Below are 18127 nucleotides of genomic sequence, written 5' to 3' on the forward strand. Positions count from 1 at the left end.
TGCACATCGAGTCAAACAGGATTCAAACGCTCATTGTTAAAAATGGACATTTTTATTTAAAAATAGATTTTACAGCTCCAGTGGCATCTTGTGAATTCACAGAGAGAACATCATCCGTAAGATTTCATCACACATTTTTATATATATATAGATATGTATATTTCTTATCTATATATATGAATATTGACATGCTTTGCTTGAACGACAGGTTTGGATTTCACAGCTCCGTCTTGGCGCTTTTATTGTCAGCCGAGCTTTTATGGTGGCCGTCCCTCAGCCATTTGTTAAAAACGACCACGGGGTCGATGTTCCAGTGTTTGTGGAAAGAAATGGGCACCTGGTGAGCAAGCAAGTCGGCCGAGTAGTCCTCCGGGCGAGCCTGGAAGGGAACCGCCACGCCGGGTTATCATCGTAAACTCCATTGTGATGCGACAGAAAAATAATACATAGATTTTGTTTTTTTTTTTAAGATTGCGGTAATCTGCTGGAGGAACGCTAAAAAAAATAAATGAAAGACTCGGTTTCAGTAAGCACTCCCTGTGCAAGATAAATGCAACAATTAAAACAAACAAACAAAGTGCTTTGAGACTATGATGACGTCAAAAAGTGCTGTTATTTTTTTTCAAAAAGCATTTTCGAAAGCAATCTTTCCCCAAATGCACAACATTCCATGTGCAACACAAAAGCAAACTTTTGCTGATTTATTATTTCATTCAGTGGTGCCGCTGAAGGGGACCGAGGGTTCAATTATTCTTTTGAAAGAATTGTCATAAGAAAGAATAGTTGACAATTTTCACAAATTAAAAAGGAAATTTGAGTTACAAGAATGGATTGGATGGTCGCTGCTGGGAAAAAAAAAATGTTGAAAGGCAAATAATTATACTGAGATACAATTGATGTGAAGATAACATGCAAATAAGAAAATTAACTCATTCAGTACCGGCCAATTCTGGACCAAGTCTGAAATGACGTTTAAATACGTCTTTGGGAGTGAATGAGTTGATACATTTTATGGAACGGCGTTAAATTAAATGGCAAAAAAAGTTGTTGAAATAAATGATTCGATTATACAGCATCCTTTGGATCGTAAAAAAATAAATAAATTGCAATATAAATAAGAATGAAAAATGTTTTGGATGACTGAATACAGTCATATTGTTTTTTTTTTTGCTTTTGTCATTATGGCTCATTTCCAAATCACAACATGAAAATTCTGAAAGGTGGTCGGTCACCTGATGGAAAAGTGGACTGTGGGTGGCGGGGATGCCCAGAGCGTTGAGGCACATTCCCAGCACCATGTCGTCCGGCGCGTCGTCGCTGTAACACTTGCAGCCGCTTTGCAAGAGTCGCGCCACTGCCTCCCGACTGAACACCATGCTGCAGACACACAAGTACTTCAATACTTCCAAAATAGAAGCTTATCATGTATTTTGGTTCGGGTACTTGTGCGCATCTGGGTTAAAAAAAAAAAAATCAAATAAGTTATGTGTGCATGCTTGGAGCTATTTATTAGTCGCGCCAGGAAAATATCTACAGTATTTGTATGAAGAGAGAATCAAAAAAGGACACAAGCGCTTTTTTTCAGTCTCTCGGAATCTGAATTTCCATATTTTGTCATCTACAATTCAATTTACTTTTTTTTTGGCTGATGTTTTAGGACATAGCTGTGGCATTAGGGGGGTTTCCAGCCACCTATTTCTATTTGAATTTTCAGGAATTGCAGAAATAAACCTGAATGCAAAAGCTCGACATTGGAAAAAAGGTCTAAAATGAACACACAAAAAAAAAAAATGACGATTAGCGGGGGTGGATTTTTTTTTGTGCATCAATAAAATGCACATTCTGGCCACGGAAGCAGGTTTTGCGAATAAACGATGACACGACTGGTCGGTTATTATGTTAATCTTACATATTGTAGTCATAAAAACGTTTTTTTTTTGAGGGGCGAGGGGTAAATAATTTCACGATTGAATAAAAGAAGCAAACATTACCGCGGGAACGCGCCCACGTTCACATACAGGCGGAGAACGACGCCATCTTTTCTTTGGAATCTCCTTTTTATGACGGCTCGCCACCCGGTGGATGGCGACGTAATTGCGACCGGAGTTCTTCCAATCCACGAGCGCTCCTTCGCCAACCTTTCCGCGATCACTTTTGTTGACAGTCGGCCGAGCGTCTCGTGGCAGAAAGACGCTCTCACATGACTTCATGTCATGGCGCCGTCAGTCTCGTCTCTTCTCGGTATTTGCAAAATAGCGCTGCCGGGAACGGGCAGACGTAGCATTTTCCGTTTTTCCTACGGGGACAAATTGTCCCGCCGTAACGCGGATGTCAAAATCCTCTCGAGCGGCGTGCAGCTGCTTATGCTCAATGTTTAAGATTAGCGGCAGAACTCGAGTGCGCTCGCTCACATTTTAATCTGCACCGAAAGCCAAAAAGCTTAGGCCACAAAACGACATTTCCCTCTTGGCTGAGCTGCGTTTTTTTTTTTTTTTTTTTGGGAAGCGAGCACAAGCGGTTTATGTTGAAATGACAGATAACGGGATTTGCGCGAGACATCCGGCGGGCGTCTGGCGGTTCGAGCTCACCCGCCGCCTCCCGTGACGTAGCTGTAGCCTCCCTGGCTGAGGCCGTAGCCGTAGCGCTCGCCCAGATACACGGCTTCCGACGGTCGGTAGCAGCTGAGCAACGATCGCAGTCTGGGGAGGCTGAGGCACAAACACACACACACACGCACCAGTGTGGGAATAAGTGCAGTTCCTCAGGCTGTATCGCACGTGTCCAGCATTCCGCGTGAAGAAGCAACTTGACGGACATCAAGTGAAGTCATCAAGTCGAACATCTGCCACAGTGATTACGATGGCGGAGTTGGGTGGGCCGTCATTGCGCAAACCTGATCAGCGTGTCGTCGTCCACGACGAGGAGCCACTCTGCGTCGGGGACGTCGCCGCTGACGAATCTCTTGAGGATGGCGAAGGTTTTGCCGCAGTGGCCTGCAAAGGCAAGACGGCGTTTTGCGGATGATTTGATTTTGAAAGGACCGCGCTGGACACATACGTAGTTTCGGACCAAGGGAGGCCCAGTTCGGTGCGTGAGGACCCATTTAAAAAACAAGAACCAGTTGAAGACCAAGGAAGGACTAAATGACAACAGCGTCGGGCCGAGCGAGAACCGGTCTAGGACACGAGAACCAGTTTTGGAATAAGGACCAAAGAAGAACCGTTTCATACCAAGTGATAGGTAAAACCAGAACCAGTATGAGACCACAGGTGAACCAGTTTAAATCCATTTCAGGACTAAGTGAGAGCTCGTTTCGGAAAACGCAAGGAAAGAAATAATTAGGACTGACAGAACCAGTTTAAAGAGACATTTTGAACCCAGTGAGGACTACTTCAGGACCAAGTATTCCTGGACTGGACTATGTCTGACCTTGGAGTTTTCACCGCAACCGATTGTTGGAATGGACCGGCTGCTACGATCAAAGCCGACCCGGTTCAAGGTTGACAGATGCTGCCTACGTAGGAGGAAAATGTTTTTGTTGAACACGGAGGCCGGCGGCACAGCCGCTCCGACACACAAAGAGCAGAATTGGGAAGTACGAGCACGGCAACATAGTCATCATCCAGACACAGACGGAAAACCCCCGGGGGCCGGCAACGCACGGAATACAAGAGAGGAGGCCTTGCTGGATTATTCATGCGCCGGTGTGTTTGTGTGTGTCTGATACAGCAACAACTAGTTTCAGACCGAGTAAGGACTAAGGGATAACCTACGCAGGGGCCAAATGAAGACCAAGTGTCGTTTAGAAAGGGCGAAGGACCAAATGAGAACAACCTTTGGTGAGGACCAGGTGACAACCAGGTTAAGGACAAAGTGAGAACCGGTTGAGGCACAACTGAAGATGAATTCTGGACTCAATGAGAACCGGTTCAGGGACGGAAAAAGGCTGCGCAGGCGTTGGCACGCCAACGAGTGAGAAATAAATACGGAGATGAATAAAAAGCGGCAGCCGAGCGGCCGGGCCTTGATGGCCGGTGACTGCCGGGCGTCGTTAGCATAATGCTGCGGGTCGTCGCGCGGAAAAGCAACAGACGGGAGGGAAACGACGCGCGCCCGTCTGCTTGAAACTCACACCTGAGCTATTTATTTGAATTCTTTTTTGGGGGGGGGGGGGGGGGGTCGCTCCCAAGGACGAGTCGTCTCTTATTTGATCATCGTCGTTCATAAACATCAATTCATGTGAAACGGCGTTTCTTAAACCACAGATGAAAGCGGTGGCATGCAGAACAAATGCAAAAAGCAGTTTTGAGTTTAGCGCAGCTGGCATCGCGTTGGCTTATATATGAAGGCTGCAACGACAAATCAATAAAATTGATTAAAATCAAGTTTTGTCAACAAATGTCATCCACGATTCGTGTTGCACGATTATCGGCTCGCTTTCAATGTGATGTCATCGTGCGCTTTCGCCGAGTGTGTCGTTCCTGCTGTACATGATTCGGCCTCTTAGGGGCAGTGTGGTGCACACGGGCTGATCATAGTAGAGAAGAAGGAAATGGGCCAAGTAAGTATACAAATATCCATTCAATCATTCATTTTCCCAACCGCTTGATCCTCCCTAGGGTCGCGGGGGGTGCTGGAGCCTATCCCAGCTATCTCCGGGCAGCAGGCGGGGGACACCCTGAATAGGTTGCCAGCCAATCGCAGGGCACACAGAGACGAACAACCATTCGCACTCACACTCACACCTAGCAACAATTTAGAGCGTCCAATCAGCCTGCCATGCATATTTTTGGAATGTGGAAGGAAACCGGAGCACCCGGAGAAAACCCACGGGGGAGAACATGCAAACTCCACACAGGGAGGCCGGAGCTGGAATCGAACCCGGTACCTCTGCACTGTGAAGCCGACGTGCTAACCACTGGACTACCGGGCCGCCCTGTATACAAATAAATAAATAATAATAAATGCTTTAACACCCCCCCCCCCCCGCTGCAAATTCTGAAATGAGTAGCAATAATAAACCACCAGTCAAACCACTGAATCTGGATTTGCTGAGAATGAAGTTTAGAGTAGTCACCAAAAGTCAAAAAAATGAGAGCGCACGCACGCTCGAGCGGGTCTGCTCTGCGGTCTGACGAGCAGCACGGCAAACGGACCGCGACGCCTCGTTAGGGCGTCACGGATTGGAAAGCGACGCATTGCGCCGCTCTCGTCCCTCCCTTGAAAGCGGCCGCATCATCCCATTAAGGTGCAACACCAAAGGTCTCGGGCGACCTTTTCGTCGCCGCTAGCGATCTGCTGTCTGGAATAATTTGCCCCCCCCCCCCCCCCCCCCCCCCGAGTGGTCGGTAGCCTCAGGCAAAGCGCGAGAAAGAGCGAGAGAGAAACTCGGCGCGCATCCTGTCACGGCGACTTGACATTAGTGACTCAGCAAAAACGGGACCTTTCGGACAAGTCTGGCCCGGGGCGGAACACAGAAAGTGGCGCCGGGCGCCTTGGGAGACAGAGCTGTCACCTTGAGCAACTGCGAAAAAAAAAAAAAAAAAAAAACGCTGCAAGGATGCAGAAAATTGCACCTGTGAAATACCCCCCCCCCCCCCCCCAAGTTGTGGTGCTCAATTGTCAACATGGACGGAGCAATAAAACGGTGTAAGTAACTGTGACTGTTCACTGTCTGTTTTGAGACATAGCAGAATGAACAAATGTCGAGGCCTGTGCCGGTTGCGCGCCCCCCCCAAAAGGTGCCGAGTTAGGAGGAAACTGGCTGTCATCTGCCACTGATTACACATCATCCTCGGAATGGCGATCGTTTGCGTCCAAAGGTAACCCGAGGGAAGCTTTTCCGCTCACCTCTCTCCGTGTTGGGGACCCCCAGATCCACGGTGGGTATGGAAGCGTCGGCGTGGTCGCTGTAGTACTCCAGATGGACGGCGTCGCTCTCCCAAGTCTTCTTGATGACGGGAACTGCATGCCGTTTGGCGAGAAAGTCGCAATATAAAGCCCCGACTTCCAACAGTGCGACATTTGCAGCAGGGCGCGCACGCAAAATTGATTTGACATTTACGGCTGAGCCCGTCTGCGGCTGGAAATAAAACCTTTTTACCGCGCTGGCAATCAAAGCTCGGCATTAGATTGGTAAAGGCGGCAAAAAAAAATCATCGCAATGACAAAAGACGCTCACCCCTTTCATTGTGAAACTTCTTGCAGGTTTTCACAGCGACAAAGATGTTGTCCTGACTGACCGGCTCCCCCTTTTGGGGAAAACAAAAAGGAAGTCGACAAGGGCACAAGAGGTGAAGTTTAGCCGCGGGTGGTTTTTTGACTTCATACTCTCGCTACATGTCAATGTTGCATAAAGAAACGATTGAGTGATTAAATTCATTCATTCATCTTCCGAGCCGCTTGATCCTCACTAGGGTCGCGGGGGGTGCTGGAGCCTATCCCAGCTGTCTTTGGGCAGTAGGCGGGGGACACCCTGAATCGGTTGCCAGCCAATCGCAGGGCACACAGAGACGAACAACCATCCACGCCCACACTCACACCTCGGGACAATTTAGAGCGTCCAATCAGCCTGCCATGCAGGTTTTTGGAATGTGGGAGGAAACCGGAGCACCCGGAGAAAACCCACGGAGGCCCGGGGAGAACATGCAACCGGGCCGTAGTCCAGTGGTTAGCACGTAAGCTTCACAGTGCAGAGGTACCGGGTTTGATTCCAGCTCCGGCCTCCCTGTGTGGAGTTTGCATGTTCTCCCCGGGCCTGCGTGGGTTTTCTCCGGGTGCTCCGGTTTCCTCTCACATTCCAAAAACATGCGTCGCAGGCTGATTGAACACTCTAAATTGTCCCGAGGTGTGAGTGTGTGTGCGAATGGTTGTTCGTCTATGTGTGCCCTGTGATTGGCTGGCAACCGATTCAGGGTGTCCCCCGCCTACTGCCCGGAGACGGCTGGGATAGGCTCCAGCACCCCCCGCGACCCTAGTGAGGATCAAGCGGCTCGGAAGATGAATGAATGAATGAGTGATTAAAAAAAAAAATAATAATAATTGACTCACGCAGGGCGGAGGCTGGAGGTGGAGCGCGGTGGCGCACGGCTCGGCCCTCGGGGAATCTTGGGGTTCCGTGCACAGCTCGGGCACGGCGGTCAGATGGGGACCCTTGCCGTTGTCCCAAATGTACAAGGCCACCTGCCGCAGCGCACGCAAAAACTGCTGGCACTGACCGGAGCGGTTTGTGCAATAAAGCAGTAAAAAACACGCACCTCGTGTTTCAGGTCAATGGTGAAGTCCGATTTCAGGGGCTCCTCTCGGACTTTGTTGGCGAGTCTTTAAAAAAATTATTTAAAAATTTTTTTAATGACAACCTTACAGAGGATCTTCAAAGCAAACTCTGGATGAGCTCACTGACCGGACCACCAAGGGGATGCTTAAGGCCCACGCGGCAGAGAAGTCGGGGTATTGAAAGACAGAAGGGTTGTCGGCAAAGGCGTAGTGATGGATGATGGTGGACTCGTCGTCGTGGAGCGGCTTCCCCAGGAACCATTCCTGGTGACAAAGTGCTACATCAATCCTCAAAATACCGCTCAAGCCCAATAGGGACCCAATTTTACTGCAGTTAAAAAAAAAAAAAGGAAAATAGCCACACTGTCCTCTTTTCACTCTGAAATTGCGCGTCAAGGGGAATTTTGAAACATGTTCGTCTAAAAGATGGCGTCCATCAATGCCAAACGACACAAACGTAGCCCCATTTTGAGCCGCCAGGCGTTGTGTTGTAAAGTATTTCCAAAGGGGGAAAATACCGGAAAGTATACGTAGCATTGCGACTGACGCTACGTTTGCTAACCGCAAAGCTAGCAGCGAGTTAGCCAAACTGACTGAATCTTGACGGAAGCACGCGACGGGTCGCTGACGGATTGCGACTGACGCTACGTTTGCCAACTGCAAAGCTAGCAGCGAGTTAGCCAACTGAGTGAATCTTGACGGAAGCACGCGACGGGTCGCTGACGGATTGCGACTGACGCTACGTTTGCTAACCGCAAAGCTACCAGCGAGTTAGCCAACTGACTGAATCTTGACGGAAGCACGCGACGGGTCGCTGACGGATTGCGACTGACGCTACGTTTACTAACGGCAAAGCTACCAGCGAGTTAGCCAACTGACTGAATCTTGACGGAAGCACGCGACGGGTCGCTGACGGATTGCGACTGACGCTACGTTTGCTAACGGCAAAGCTAGCAGCGAGTTAGCCAACTCATTGAATCTTGACGGAAGCACGCGACGGGTCGCTGACGGATTGCGACTGACGCTACGTTTGCTAACCGCAAAGCTACCAGCGAGTTAGCCAACTGACTGAATCTTGACGGAAGCACGCGACGGGTCGCTGACGGATTGCGACTGACGCTACGTTTGCCAACCGCAAAGCTAGCAGCGAGTTAGCCAACTGAGTGAATCTTGACGGAAGCACGCGACGGGTCGCTGACGGATTGCGACTGACGCTACGTTTGCTAACCGCTAAGCTACCAGCGAGTTAGCCAACTGCCTCAATCTTGACAGAATCACGCGACGGGTTGCTGACGGACTTGTCATGGACTCGAGTCCGAGACACGGAACGATATTTATCTGGTAGTGTGACAAACGACAATATAGTGGTGTCATTTGAGAAGATCGTAAAGCGGGGTGAAATGTAGCCTTCACAGGCAAAAACACGAATGAAATCAAACTCAGCGCCACTTTGCAGAGGATCAACACTCGACCCACATTGGTGGCAAAATCTGGAAGTAAAAAAAGAAGAAGAAAAAAATAACATCACCGGGCAGGCGGCTTTTTAATTAGCGCAGCGGCGGCGACGTGACTGACACGTCTGTCGACTGTCACGGCGAGCCGAGCAGATGGCGGAGTTCTTAATTGAGAAGACACTTTGTACCTTGCGATGCCTGCTTCTTTTTTTTTTTTTTTGCAGAAGGAGGCAGAAGGAAAAAGACGGCTTACTTTCTTCTCATCAAACTTTGCGAGCGCTTCGACGAGCCTCGCCGTCTTGACGCCCGTCTCCTCTTCCAGAAACACCATCCACGAGGAATTCTTCCCGAAGGTGCGAGACAAACTGAGGACGCCGAGAAATCCATTGTTAGAAGCAAGTTTGTCTTTTTTTTTTTTTTTTGATGCGCTTCAGATTCCCTTTCGGGTGCTTGGAGCCAGAATATAGACCGTTCGTAAGCTAAACTCGCTCATTCGCTCATTCGTTCGACTCACTAAGGCAGCAGAGGGAGGACGCTCCAGTCCCCCTCGTTGTCGGATAAAGTGTGAAGGAGCAAAACCGCCGGAGGGTTCTGCAAGACAACAAGGCACCACATGTGGACGGTCTGATCGGCATCCCAAGACCCCGAATCACCTTTTGTCATTTCTGTAAATGTCATTCAGGCGCAAAAAATATACTTTCCGTTTGATTTAATGTACCCGTTATAAGATAAGATAAGATAAGATATCCTTTATTCGTCCCACAATGGGGAAATTTACAGCCTCCAGCAGCAAGAATGTATGTAGAAAGAAGAAAGGAGAAAGAGAAAAAAAAAATCAACAAACATCTTTCAATTAAATACAATATGAACACAAATGGATAAAAATTATTATTATTATTATTATGATTGTTATTTTTTATTCATCAGCCTGACAGCAGTCAGTAGGAACGACTATAATACTATTATAATATAATATATAATACTAATATATATATAATAAGAATATAATACCCAAAGAGGAAATTCAACTTGCCTTCTACTCTGCCGGATGTATTTTCGTCATTTCGTAGCTCATTTTGGGAGAAATGGTAACAACTGCTACTGCGTCGTCGCGGGAGGGCTTTCTCGGCTTCTCCGAATTCGACGACGACATGCTACACTCAAGGCGCGCGACTCTAAATCCAGCCGGCTCGATACATAAATACAATTTCCTTGAATTCTAACTTACACCGTGAAATCCCCGAAAAAGGTTTTTGGTTTTTTTTTCGCGATATGGCGGCAACAGGGGCGGCCCGGTAGTCCAGTGGTTAGCACGTCGGCTTCACAGTGCAGAGGTACCGGGTTCGATTCCAGCTCCGGCCTCCCTGTGTGGAGTTTGCATGTTCTCCCCGGGCCTGCGTGGGTTTTCTCCGGGTGCTCCGGTTTCCTCCCACATTCCAAAAACATGCGTGGCAGGCTGATTGGACGCTCTAATTGTCCCTAGGTGTGAATGTGAGCGTGGATGGTTGTTCGTGTCTGTGTGCCCTGCGATTGGCTGGCAACCGATTCAGGGTGTCCCCCGCCTACTGCCCGGAGACGGCTGGGATAGGCTCCAGCACCCCCGCGACCCTAGTGAGGATCAAGCGGTACGGAAGATGAATGAATGAATGAATGGCGGCAACAGCTAACGTGCCGAAAATATGTCGGCTAAAAGGAGCGCAAAATCAAAGCCATCTTGAAAGTCGACGTGGGGAAGCGTGCGGCTCATTACGAGCAACGCGTGCCAGCTGACATTATTTCTCATTTCGGCAACGTCGGCGCCACCCGCAGACACGTCGGACAGCAGGATGAGGATGCGCATGGAAGCACAACAAATGTCTGCATATCCAAAATACATCAAAAGCAAGATCCTGGGCTCATGCTGCAGATTTAAAAAAAAAAAAAAAGAAAAAAGGATGCGGCAACATTTGTGGAAGTGGATCGCTTTCTTTAACGAGTCTATTTGTGCTTTTCGTGCAATGCAGAAAACAAGTTTTGGGACGGAGCAACGAGCCTCATCACGAGTGGGTCAAAAATCAATGGGAAGCTTCAAAATGTGTGTGAATGGGGGGGGGGGGGGGGGGGGACGTGGTGTTGAATCCTACCTCTGAGCGAGCACGCGCCTGCCGGATCAAATCCTCTCGCCGTTTCTCCGCTCGCCCGGTGTGGAAGGAGTTGCTCTGACTCCGGATGATGAACACCACCTCTCCAACATCTGCCCGATACAAAAGGCCCGCAGGGTGAGGGAATTAAAAACGGCACCGATCGATGACCTTCATCCCCGTGGTGGGGATGGAGGGGGGGGGGGGGGGGGGGGAAGCAACCGCGATGATTTGCACTAATCTCCGTCGGCCGTTGGGGAATAACAAGCACGGCATCAAGAGCTTAATTAGGTGGTAGAAACCAGAAATGTCACGGCCCGCGCGGGTGTCACTGAATGAAAAATGTGCGCAGCTTCTGCAAAGTAGCACAACAACCAAAGAAGAGCTTTCGAAATGAGACTGAGCAACACCCGCCCCCGCTTGCATTCTGTGACACTCTGTCGGTGAATGTCTCGGCCCTGCGTGACATATTAAGTGCATCCTAATGGCGCACTAGAAGCTTTCATGGGGCGTATTATGCTTCGGTGAAATTAATTCAAGCTCATATATCGGCAAAGAATCACTTCAAGGTACGTTTGGCATCGCGACCGTGCCCTTATGGGGTCAAAAAATGGATTGTAAATGTCCCAATGCGGGACAAATAAAGTCCCGCTCGTCTCGTCAAACCAATCATTCAAAGCTACAGCTGTCGATTTCAGGTTGTGTTATGTTAGAGCCATAAGGAAAATTTGGTTAAATTATAAATGCAGCCTTTTGAATATTCATTCATTCATTCATCTTCCGAGCCGCTTGATCCTCACTAGGGTCGCGGGGGGTGCTGGAGCCTATCCCAGCTGTCTTCGGGCAGTAGGCGGGGGACACCCTGAATCGGTTGCCAGCCAATCGCAGGGCACACAGAAACGAACACCATTCGTACTCACACTCACACCTCGGGACAATTTAGAGTGTTCAATCAGCCTGCCACGCATGTTTTTGGAATGTGGGAGGAAACCGGAGCACCCGGAGAAAACCCACGCAGGCCCGGGGAGAACATGCAAACTCCACACAGGGAAGCCGGAGGTGGAATCGAACCCGGTACCTCTGCACTGTGAAGCCGACGTGCTAACCACTGGACTACCGGGCCGCCTGCCTTTTGAATAATTAGAATTTAATAGATGCAAGGCGTTTGGTTTATATTTGATATTTTATTAGAACAAATTTTTTTAAGAACATCGAAGTATCTGGGCTCCATTGGTTGTCCTGTTTTTAGTCTGTTAAGAGGCTAGATTTATGTAACATGATTAGGAAGACAGTAGGGCATGGAGCAACACCTTTTTTTTTTGACCGTACTTTGTGTTTGCTTAATTCGTACTTTATGGAACTGATTTCGTATTTCGTTTAAGTGTATTGTATAAGTTTTATTAATCCATTTGATAAAGCCTTAATTTGTGTTCGAGAAAATAAAGAGATTCGGGGGGGTTTTTTTGGATCAACGATGGCGGCCTAGTGTATTCCTTGTCGTCGCCGTGGAAAGGAAAAGCTCGTCGAAGAAAAGCACGAGTCAAAACCTACATGCCCTGCTGACGTAGCGACAAAAGGATAGTAAGTTGCCGCTACATGTTACAACATAACCAACCATTTTGACCACGTCAGGACAGCACACATTTTCATTTTCAAATGTCCAAGTACAAAGTCATCACAAAATACTGAAAAATACAGATAAGTTGGCAAAAAGAAATAAAATCCACTCGAGTGCAGTCACAGTCTTGGTACTTTGCTACTTCTCACCACTTCTTTTTCTTAGACCTGAAAACTGCGCTGCTGTGAAAATAATCCGTTTTGTCACAGCCAAGTGCAATGCTGCATTCATTTCGATGGCAACTGCCAGGTTTTTTTTTCTCGCGTTCAAAATTGCCTGCCGGTCACCTCCAGCTAATTTGGTGCCCCCCCCCCCCACCGCTGCCCGCCTCAGCAAGCCAAAGCAATCGATATCACTCAATGCGGCGTAAAGCCCCAGCTGTACTGACTGAGGGATTGATGTCCCTCTGCAGCCGCTTGGTATCTCAACTGTAGTTGCAGCGTAGCGCCACTACGGAGGCGCTATATCAACAGCCGTGCGCAGGAAAGGCCGGAAGAAACGGCTCCGGTACGCCTCCGTGTCCTGCGCGTATGCGCGTCAATATTGTAATGACGACTCCTTGTCAATAAATCTAACATTTAAAAAAAAAATTAAACGGTCATGGCTTTAATGGCGTTTTGAATGCCATCAAAGACGGCTGCGTTGTCAACAAGGGACAAGCGCAAACCTTGCCAGAGAGGAGCCAAGGGCTTAAACGATGCCATCTCAGGAACAAATTTGATGCAGGAGAAACCCTGGCAACCGCTCGCCTGCTTGTAAAAGTCCACAGCCCAGAGACATGAGACATTTTTGTCCCTTTTGGGCGGTTTGGTTGGTACGCGGCCATGCGAGAGCCGGGGGGGGGGGCTTTCCGTTGGACTTTGTTCATGCATTTGCTCATCCGTCATTGAGCGCTGTCACCACTGCGGACCTTTAAGTGGATGTCACATGGAAGACGAATGGCGGTGCGAGCTCGCCGCTTTCATGGCGAGCCGCGGCGATATCCGGGGTGGGGGGGTGGGGGGGGGGGGGGCTGCGGTGCGCTCGTCTGTGAGGCGAATGTCATCAACAAACGGGAAGAAATCCAGATGATATCACAGGGAGCACATTTCCTTTATATTCAGCGGCCTTCAGATTGATGCGTTTCTGCTTCCTATCAGAAATTGCGATTCGCAAAAGCCCGCAGCTCACATTTTGTCTCTTAAATGGGGCTGAAAACTGTGACCGGTCGTCACAAAAAGCAAACAACAGTGCAGTCGACAAGAACTGGGCCGGACCGTGAATACTAAAAATTGAGATTGTAGGCTACGGAAATGCAACGGGGGAGGGGGGGGGGAGTTGGGATGTGTTGGATGAAACACAAGTTTTTTGTTGTTTTTTTTTAAGAAAAATAAAATCATCCCAAAAAAAACACAGTCTAGTATCCGTTTTCCACAAAAAAAAAACGAGAAAAAGAAGGAAAAATAAACAAGACAAAAATAAAAGACCAAAATATGAAAAATATAGGCAACAAAATCTGAAAATATGCTAATCTGCGAGGATGCGGGGGTCTACTGTTTTGTGGTAACTTGAGAGTGATCCTTTTACTCTCGATTCTGATTCGATAGTGTCAGCCCTACACCGGCCACCAACGCGGTTGCCTCGGAATGAAAATCCCGTGGAGACTTCGGTACGTTTATTGAAGTCATGTCGTTGAATGAGAACTTTTTACATGTTCAAGTACTACAGAATGTGATTGCTTTTCCCACTTCTGAGGAAAAGCAGTTCGACACATCTTGGGTTTCTCGCTGTCTTGACAGGCAGCTCAGAGGGCTCGTTTGTGATGAAATGTGCAAAAATGTTCTCGGCAACTCAGAAGAGGGCCCGGCACCAAATTACGTTCACAAGTTCAAAACATCATTTGCAGAGAAGAGGGTGGTAAATTGTGATTTTCAAACACACTGAATCCTTTGGCCTTTTAATAAGTGAAGCGCTGCGGAAGAACTCGTGCAATAAATCCATTTTAAGCAAACTTTTGCATGTAAACACCTTAATGTGATCACGGATGTGTACGCGTCCATCTTTTGAAAATTGGAGCAGGCTGTCTCGCCTCCAAAACGGGTCTTTGTAAAAAATGGATGGTGAGTCTGGCTTGCCTTGTAGAACACTTCCATTTTGGCTTGAACTACCCTAAAAGGAAAGTTTTACAATGACCCAAACTTGAACAACAACTATTGCTAACATGCTAACAGTTGGTATGTTAACATGTATACGATTCCCTTTGTGTCCTGTGGTCAGGTATTATTGTCAAAGAGAAAAGCTCACAAGCTAACAGTTGTGATGCTAACACTTAGCAAGATAGCATGGAGGGCGGAGAAAATGATGAGGCACTTATGTCGTTGCATACAATTGGGATCATATTGAGAATCGATAGCATGCGAAGATGCTAGCAGTCGTTTAGCTAACAACAACAAGCGGTTGAACCACAAGTCTGGATTGCATCCTCCGAAATAAACCGGGCTACGCCGTAGATGCGCTAAAATCGGTGGGTTATAAAGGAAGGATGTCCGCCTTCAAATTCCAAAGTTTTCTTGACTTGGATGTCGTCACGGTAGGTGCTCGGGAGATATGACGATGGGACTCGAAGTGGCCCTCGGTGGAAAAAGCTCGGACAACCCCGATGTTGACATTGACGTCCTTTGGAATTACGCCGAATCAAGGTTCAGAAATCCAAGGTCACTCATATGAACAAAGTCACCCAACGAAGACGAGAGTCCGCACGTCCGATCTGAGGGAGAGCAAATCCACCCCCCCCCGCACCCCCTCCTCCAAATGTCCCGTTGGGCTAGCTAAATGGCCGACTTTGCATACGTTTCCAGAAAGCCCAGATTGACAGTTGAATCAGATAAAGCGGCTCCCAATCCCTCATTGCAGAGATAAAATTGTGTCGTGTGTCGAGAGGAGTAAAAAGGAAAAAATAAAGTGGGGGGTGGGGTTGGGGGGAAACTAATTAAGATGTAGGCTTTCGACTCAATACTAATAGCTTTTGATTCATCATTAAATTGCAGGAAGTAGAAGAAAAAAAAACGAAGGGAAGATGGTGGAGAGTGTCCTTCACTCCGTCCATTGTGTCCTTCGCCTTTCAGGTGAAAATCAGCATCTGCCAGCGTCTGGCCACTCACCAGCGACCGTGACGGACGGCGAAGGCGCGATCAATCCATTGATCCGAATGCACTCGGCTTGCGGCTGTCAAACATGAGCAAAGGAAAATGGGCTCGCTGCCCGGAGAAGTCGGCCGACGGACGGTTCGAAGAATGTACAACGGGAGGAGTTTACTGCCAAAGGGTCGCATGAGCGCTCGCAACGGCGACTGGGCGTGGCTTAGGTCTCGGTTGCCGTGCGAGGTTTGGGATGATGAGAATTTGTCAGCGGTGACAAGTGATCCAGTACAAATCAGCAGCATATCCGCAGGTTGTATGTGGGGAAATAGTCTTCGGCATTTCTGAAGAGGTCCCCCGAAGCAACAAGAAAGCCAGCAAATAAATCCAGAAATATATAAAAAGCAAGACTTCAAAAAAAAAAAAATCACATTTCAGCTGGAACAATGACATGTGTTGGGCACAACACGTGTCTCAGGAAGCCATTCCTAAAAAGACAGGAAATTTGCCATTTTGGCTCCAAGCAGCCATTTTGGGCAAGATTCAAGAAAAACAACAAAATGGTTGTGTTCATTTTGGCCATGCCATCCAACATAAAACTAGAGCTCCATAACCCAGTTTCACCGATAGCCATCCTCGGTAGGTTTGCCAATCGTGAGTAGACCAACAAACGAGTCTCAAGAAACCACATGACAGTTGAAGAGTAACTGCAGTCTGATGACTTGACTCGAAAGAGCAAAGCTGTGAGATCAGCTGTCCATGGAAGACATTTTGGAGTCACGCAGTCGTGACCTCATTCCCGCTTACGACCTTTTCCCAATCCCCAAAACTCCTTTCAACTTTTGCATTTGCGATAAATAAAACAAAATGTGCGCAGTAATGCCTGCGATGGATCGGGCCCACACAAACAATATTCTCCACAGGCCCGTCGAGTCTGACTGGTGTGAAAAAAGGCAATCACTTTTTAACTCTGCGTCAAACAGCGTGCTTTCCCCCCCCCCACCTGCCCCCCCCCTTCAAGACGGATGTTTGTATTTGTGGCAACATTATGAAGTCGGTTGTTATTGCTTGTGTGGGGAATGAAAACGGACAGGAGAAAAAGAAATAAATCAAAGACAAAGAGAGAAGAACCCATCTCAGATTGAGACTGGATAATCCCCGATGAAGCTAAATTTATTTTTATTTTTGCACCTTTGGTTTGTGTGTGTCGATTCCCTGATGGGGAAAAAAAAATACATTTATAAAAATATATTTTTTATAAATTATTTTTATGATAATAAAATATATATTATATTATAATAAAAAATTTTTTTTTAAATTATATATTTTTTTATTTATTTTTTTTGCTCACTTGAGTTCTGACCTGAAATTGGGATGTCAAAGTCGGCTTTCATGTCCTTGCGGAACACCGAACGAATGCCCCGTCTGGAAACGGTGTCCGATATGAGGAAAAAAAAATCCCGTTTGCCAAAGGTCTGCACTCCACCGAGTGCCGTTTCCAATTCATTCTTTGTTTACTTTTGGAAGCAAAATGATGAAGAAAATGTCAGCTGCTTGGATTTTCTGTCATCGTCGTCGCACGGATTGAAAAACAACAAGTCGATGTGGGATTTGCCAAGCAGTACTCGGTCCCACCTCGAGCCTGGATGTTTATTTAATAAGCAGTGAGCGTCTGATTTTTTTTCCACTGTTTGTTTTTTTTTTTTTTAAGTACAATGCATTGACATTTGTACGCACTTAAACTATTATTGCTACACCAGCTGTCATGTTGGCACAGTGTCAAACAAAGACTTTGCCTGGATTTTTTTTTTTGTTTGTTTTTTGCGCTTCCTTTTGTCTGATTAGACTCACCGAGTTGCCTGGCAGGGATCCCCTGCGCATCTTCTTCCCGACTCTGAAAAACACAGCAAGAAAGAGGCGCTTTAATAATTAAGGCTGACAAGAAGGAGCGGGGCGGGGCGGCAGAGGGTGCAAAATAACCAATCAAAAATCCCCTAAATCCGCACGTGGTCGCTCGGCAACAAAACATCGCGATGGGTGAAAATTGTCGGGTTCGACGGGTAATTAGGACAAGTCCCCGCTGTGGGTGGCATGAAGGAATAACGACCGGGTTCGCCGCGGTGCTAATTGCGCCGCGAGCGCTTGGGGCGGGCTGTGCGGCAGACGACGGGGAAAATCAATCGCAAGCCGAACGCGGGTTTCAAGTCTCATTTTTTTGCCTTTTTCAACCGACGCGACATGGCGCCCGTCCCCGCAAAGCAGCCGAGTACGAGTAGATAACGGCCAAGAGGAAAAGTTGAAATCTGATTCATGACGAGCCCCACCCTTCAGAGAGGCGGGAAATTCCACTGCAAGCAATTGGACGGCTCTTCATTTCGAAGCCACGGTGCTAAAAGTGCTCGAAACCAAAGCCAGGATGTTCCGTGTTCCCCATTAAAAAGAACCGAAACGTCATTCATCCGTTCCAGAACTCCCACAAAAACAACTCGACTTTTTTCGCATGGATTTTTTAAACAGCAAATTGGTAAAAACGAGGTCTCGATT

General features: G+C 47.7%; 1 protein-coding gene across 3 annotated transcripts in view; it reads right to left on the reverse strand.

Moving 5' to 3' along the window:
- Nucleotides 1–210: 210 nt before the first annotated feature.
- Nucleotides 211–18127, reverse strand: part of LOC127608943 (beta-1,3-glucosyltransferase-like) — a 31917-nt gene continuing 14000 nt past the window's right edge. For all 3 annotated transcript variants that reach the window (XM_052078494.1, XM_052078493.1, XM_052078495.1), the window contains 13 exons: nt 17435–17477; nt 10853–10962; nt 9244–9320; nt 8983–9094; nt 7403–7539; nt 7257–7320; nt 7051–7182; nt 6182–6251; nt 5851–5964; nt 2894–2993; nt 2589–2708; nt 1233–1377; nt 211–379 (listed from right to left, as the gene is read on the reverse strand). In XM_052078494.1, coding sequence (XP_051934454.1) covers nt 218–379; nt 1233–1377; nt 2589–2708; nt 2894–2993; nt 5851–5964; nt 6182–6251; nt 7051–7182; nt 7257–7320; nt 7403–7539; nt 8983–9094; nt 9244–9320; nt 10853–10962; nt 17435–17477 — 1386 coding nt within the window. In that variant the 3' untranslated portion in view covers nt 211–217. The remainder of the gene's footprint in view (nt 380–1232; nt 1378–2588; nt 2709–2893; nt 2994–5850; nt 5965–6181; nt 6252–7050; nt 7183–7256; nt 7321–7402; nt 7540–8982; nt 9095–9243; nt 9321–10852; nt 10963–17434; nt 17478–18127) is intronic.

The sequence above is a fragment of the Hippocampus zosterae genome, chromosome 10 (genome assembly GCF_025434085.1).
Source record: "Hippocampus zosterae strain Florida chromosome 10, ASM2543408v3, whole genome shotgun sequence".
In the NCBI taxonomy this organism is placed as follows: Eukaryota; Metazoa; Chordata; class Actinopteri; order Syngnathiformes; family Syngnathidae; genus Hippocampus; species Hippocampus zosterae.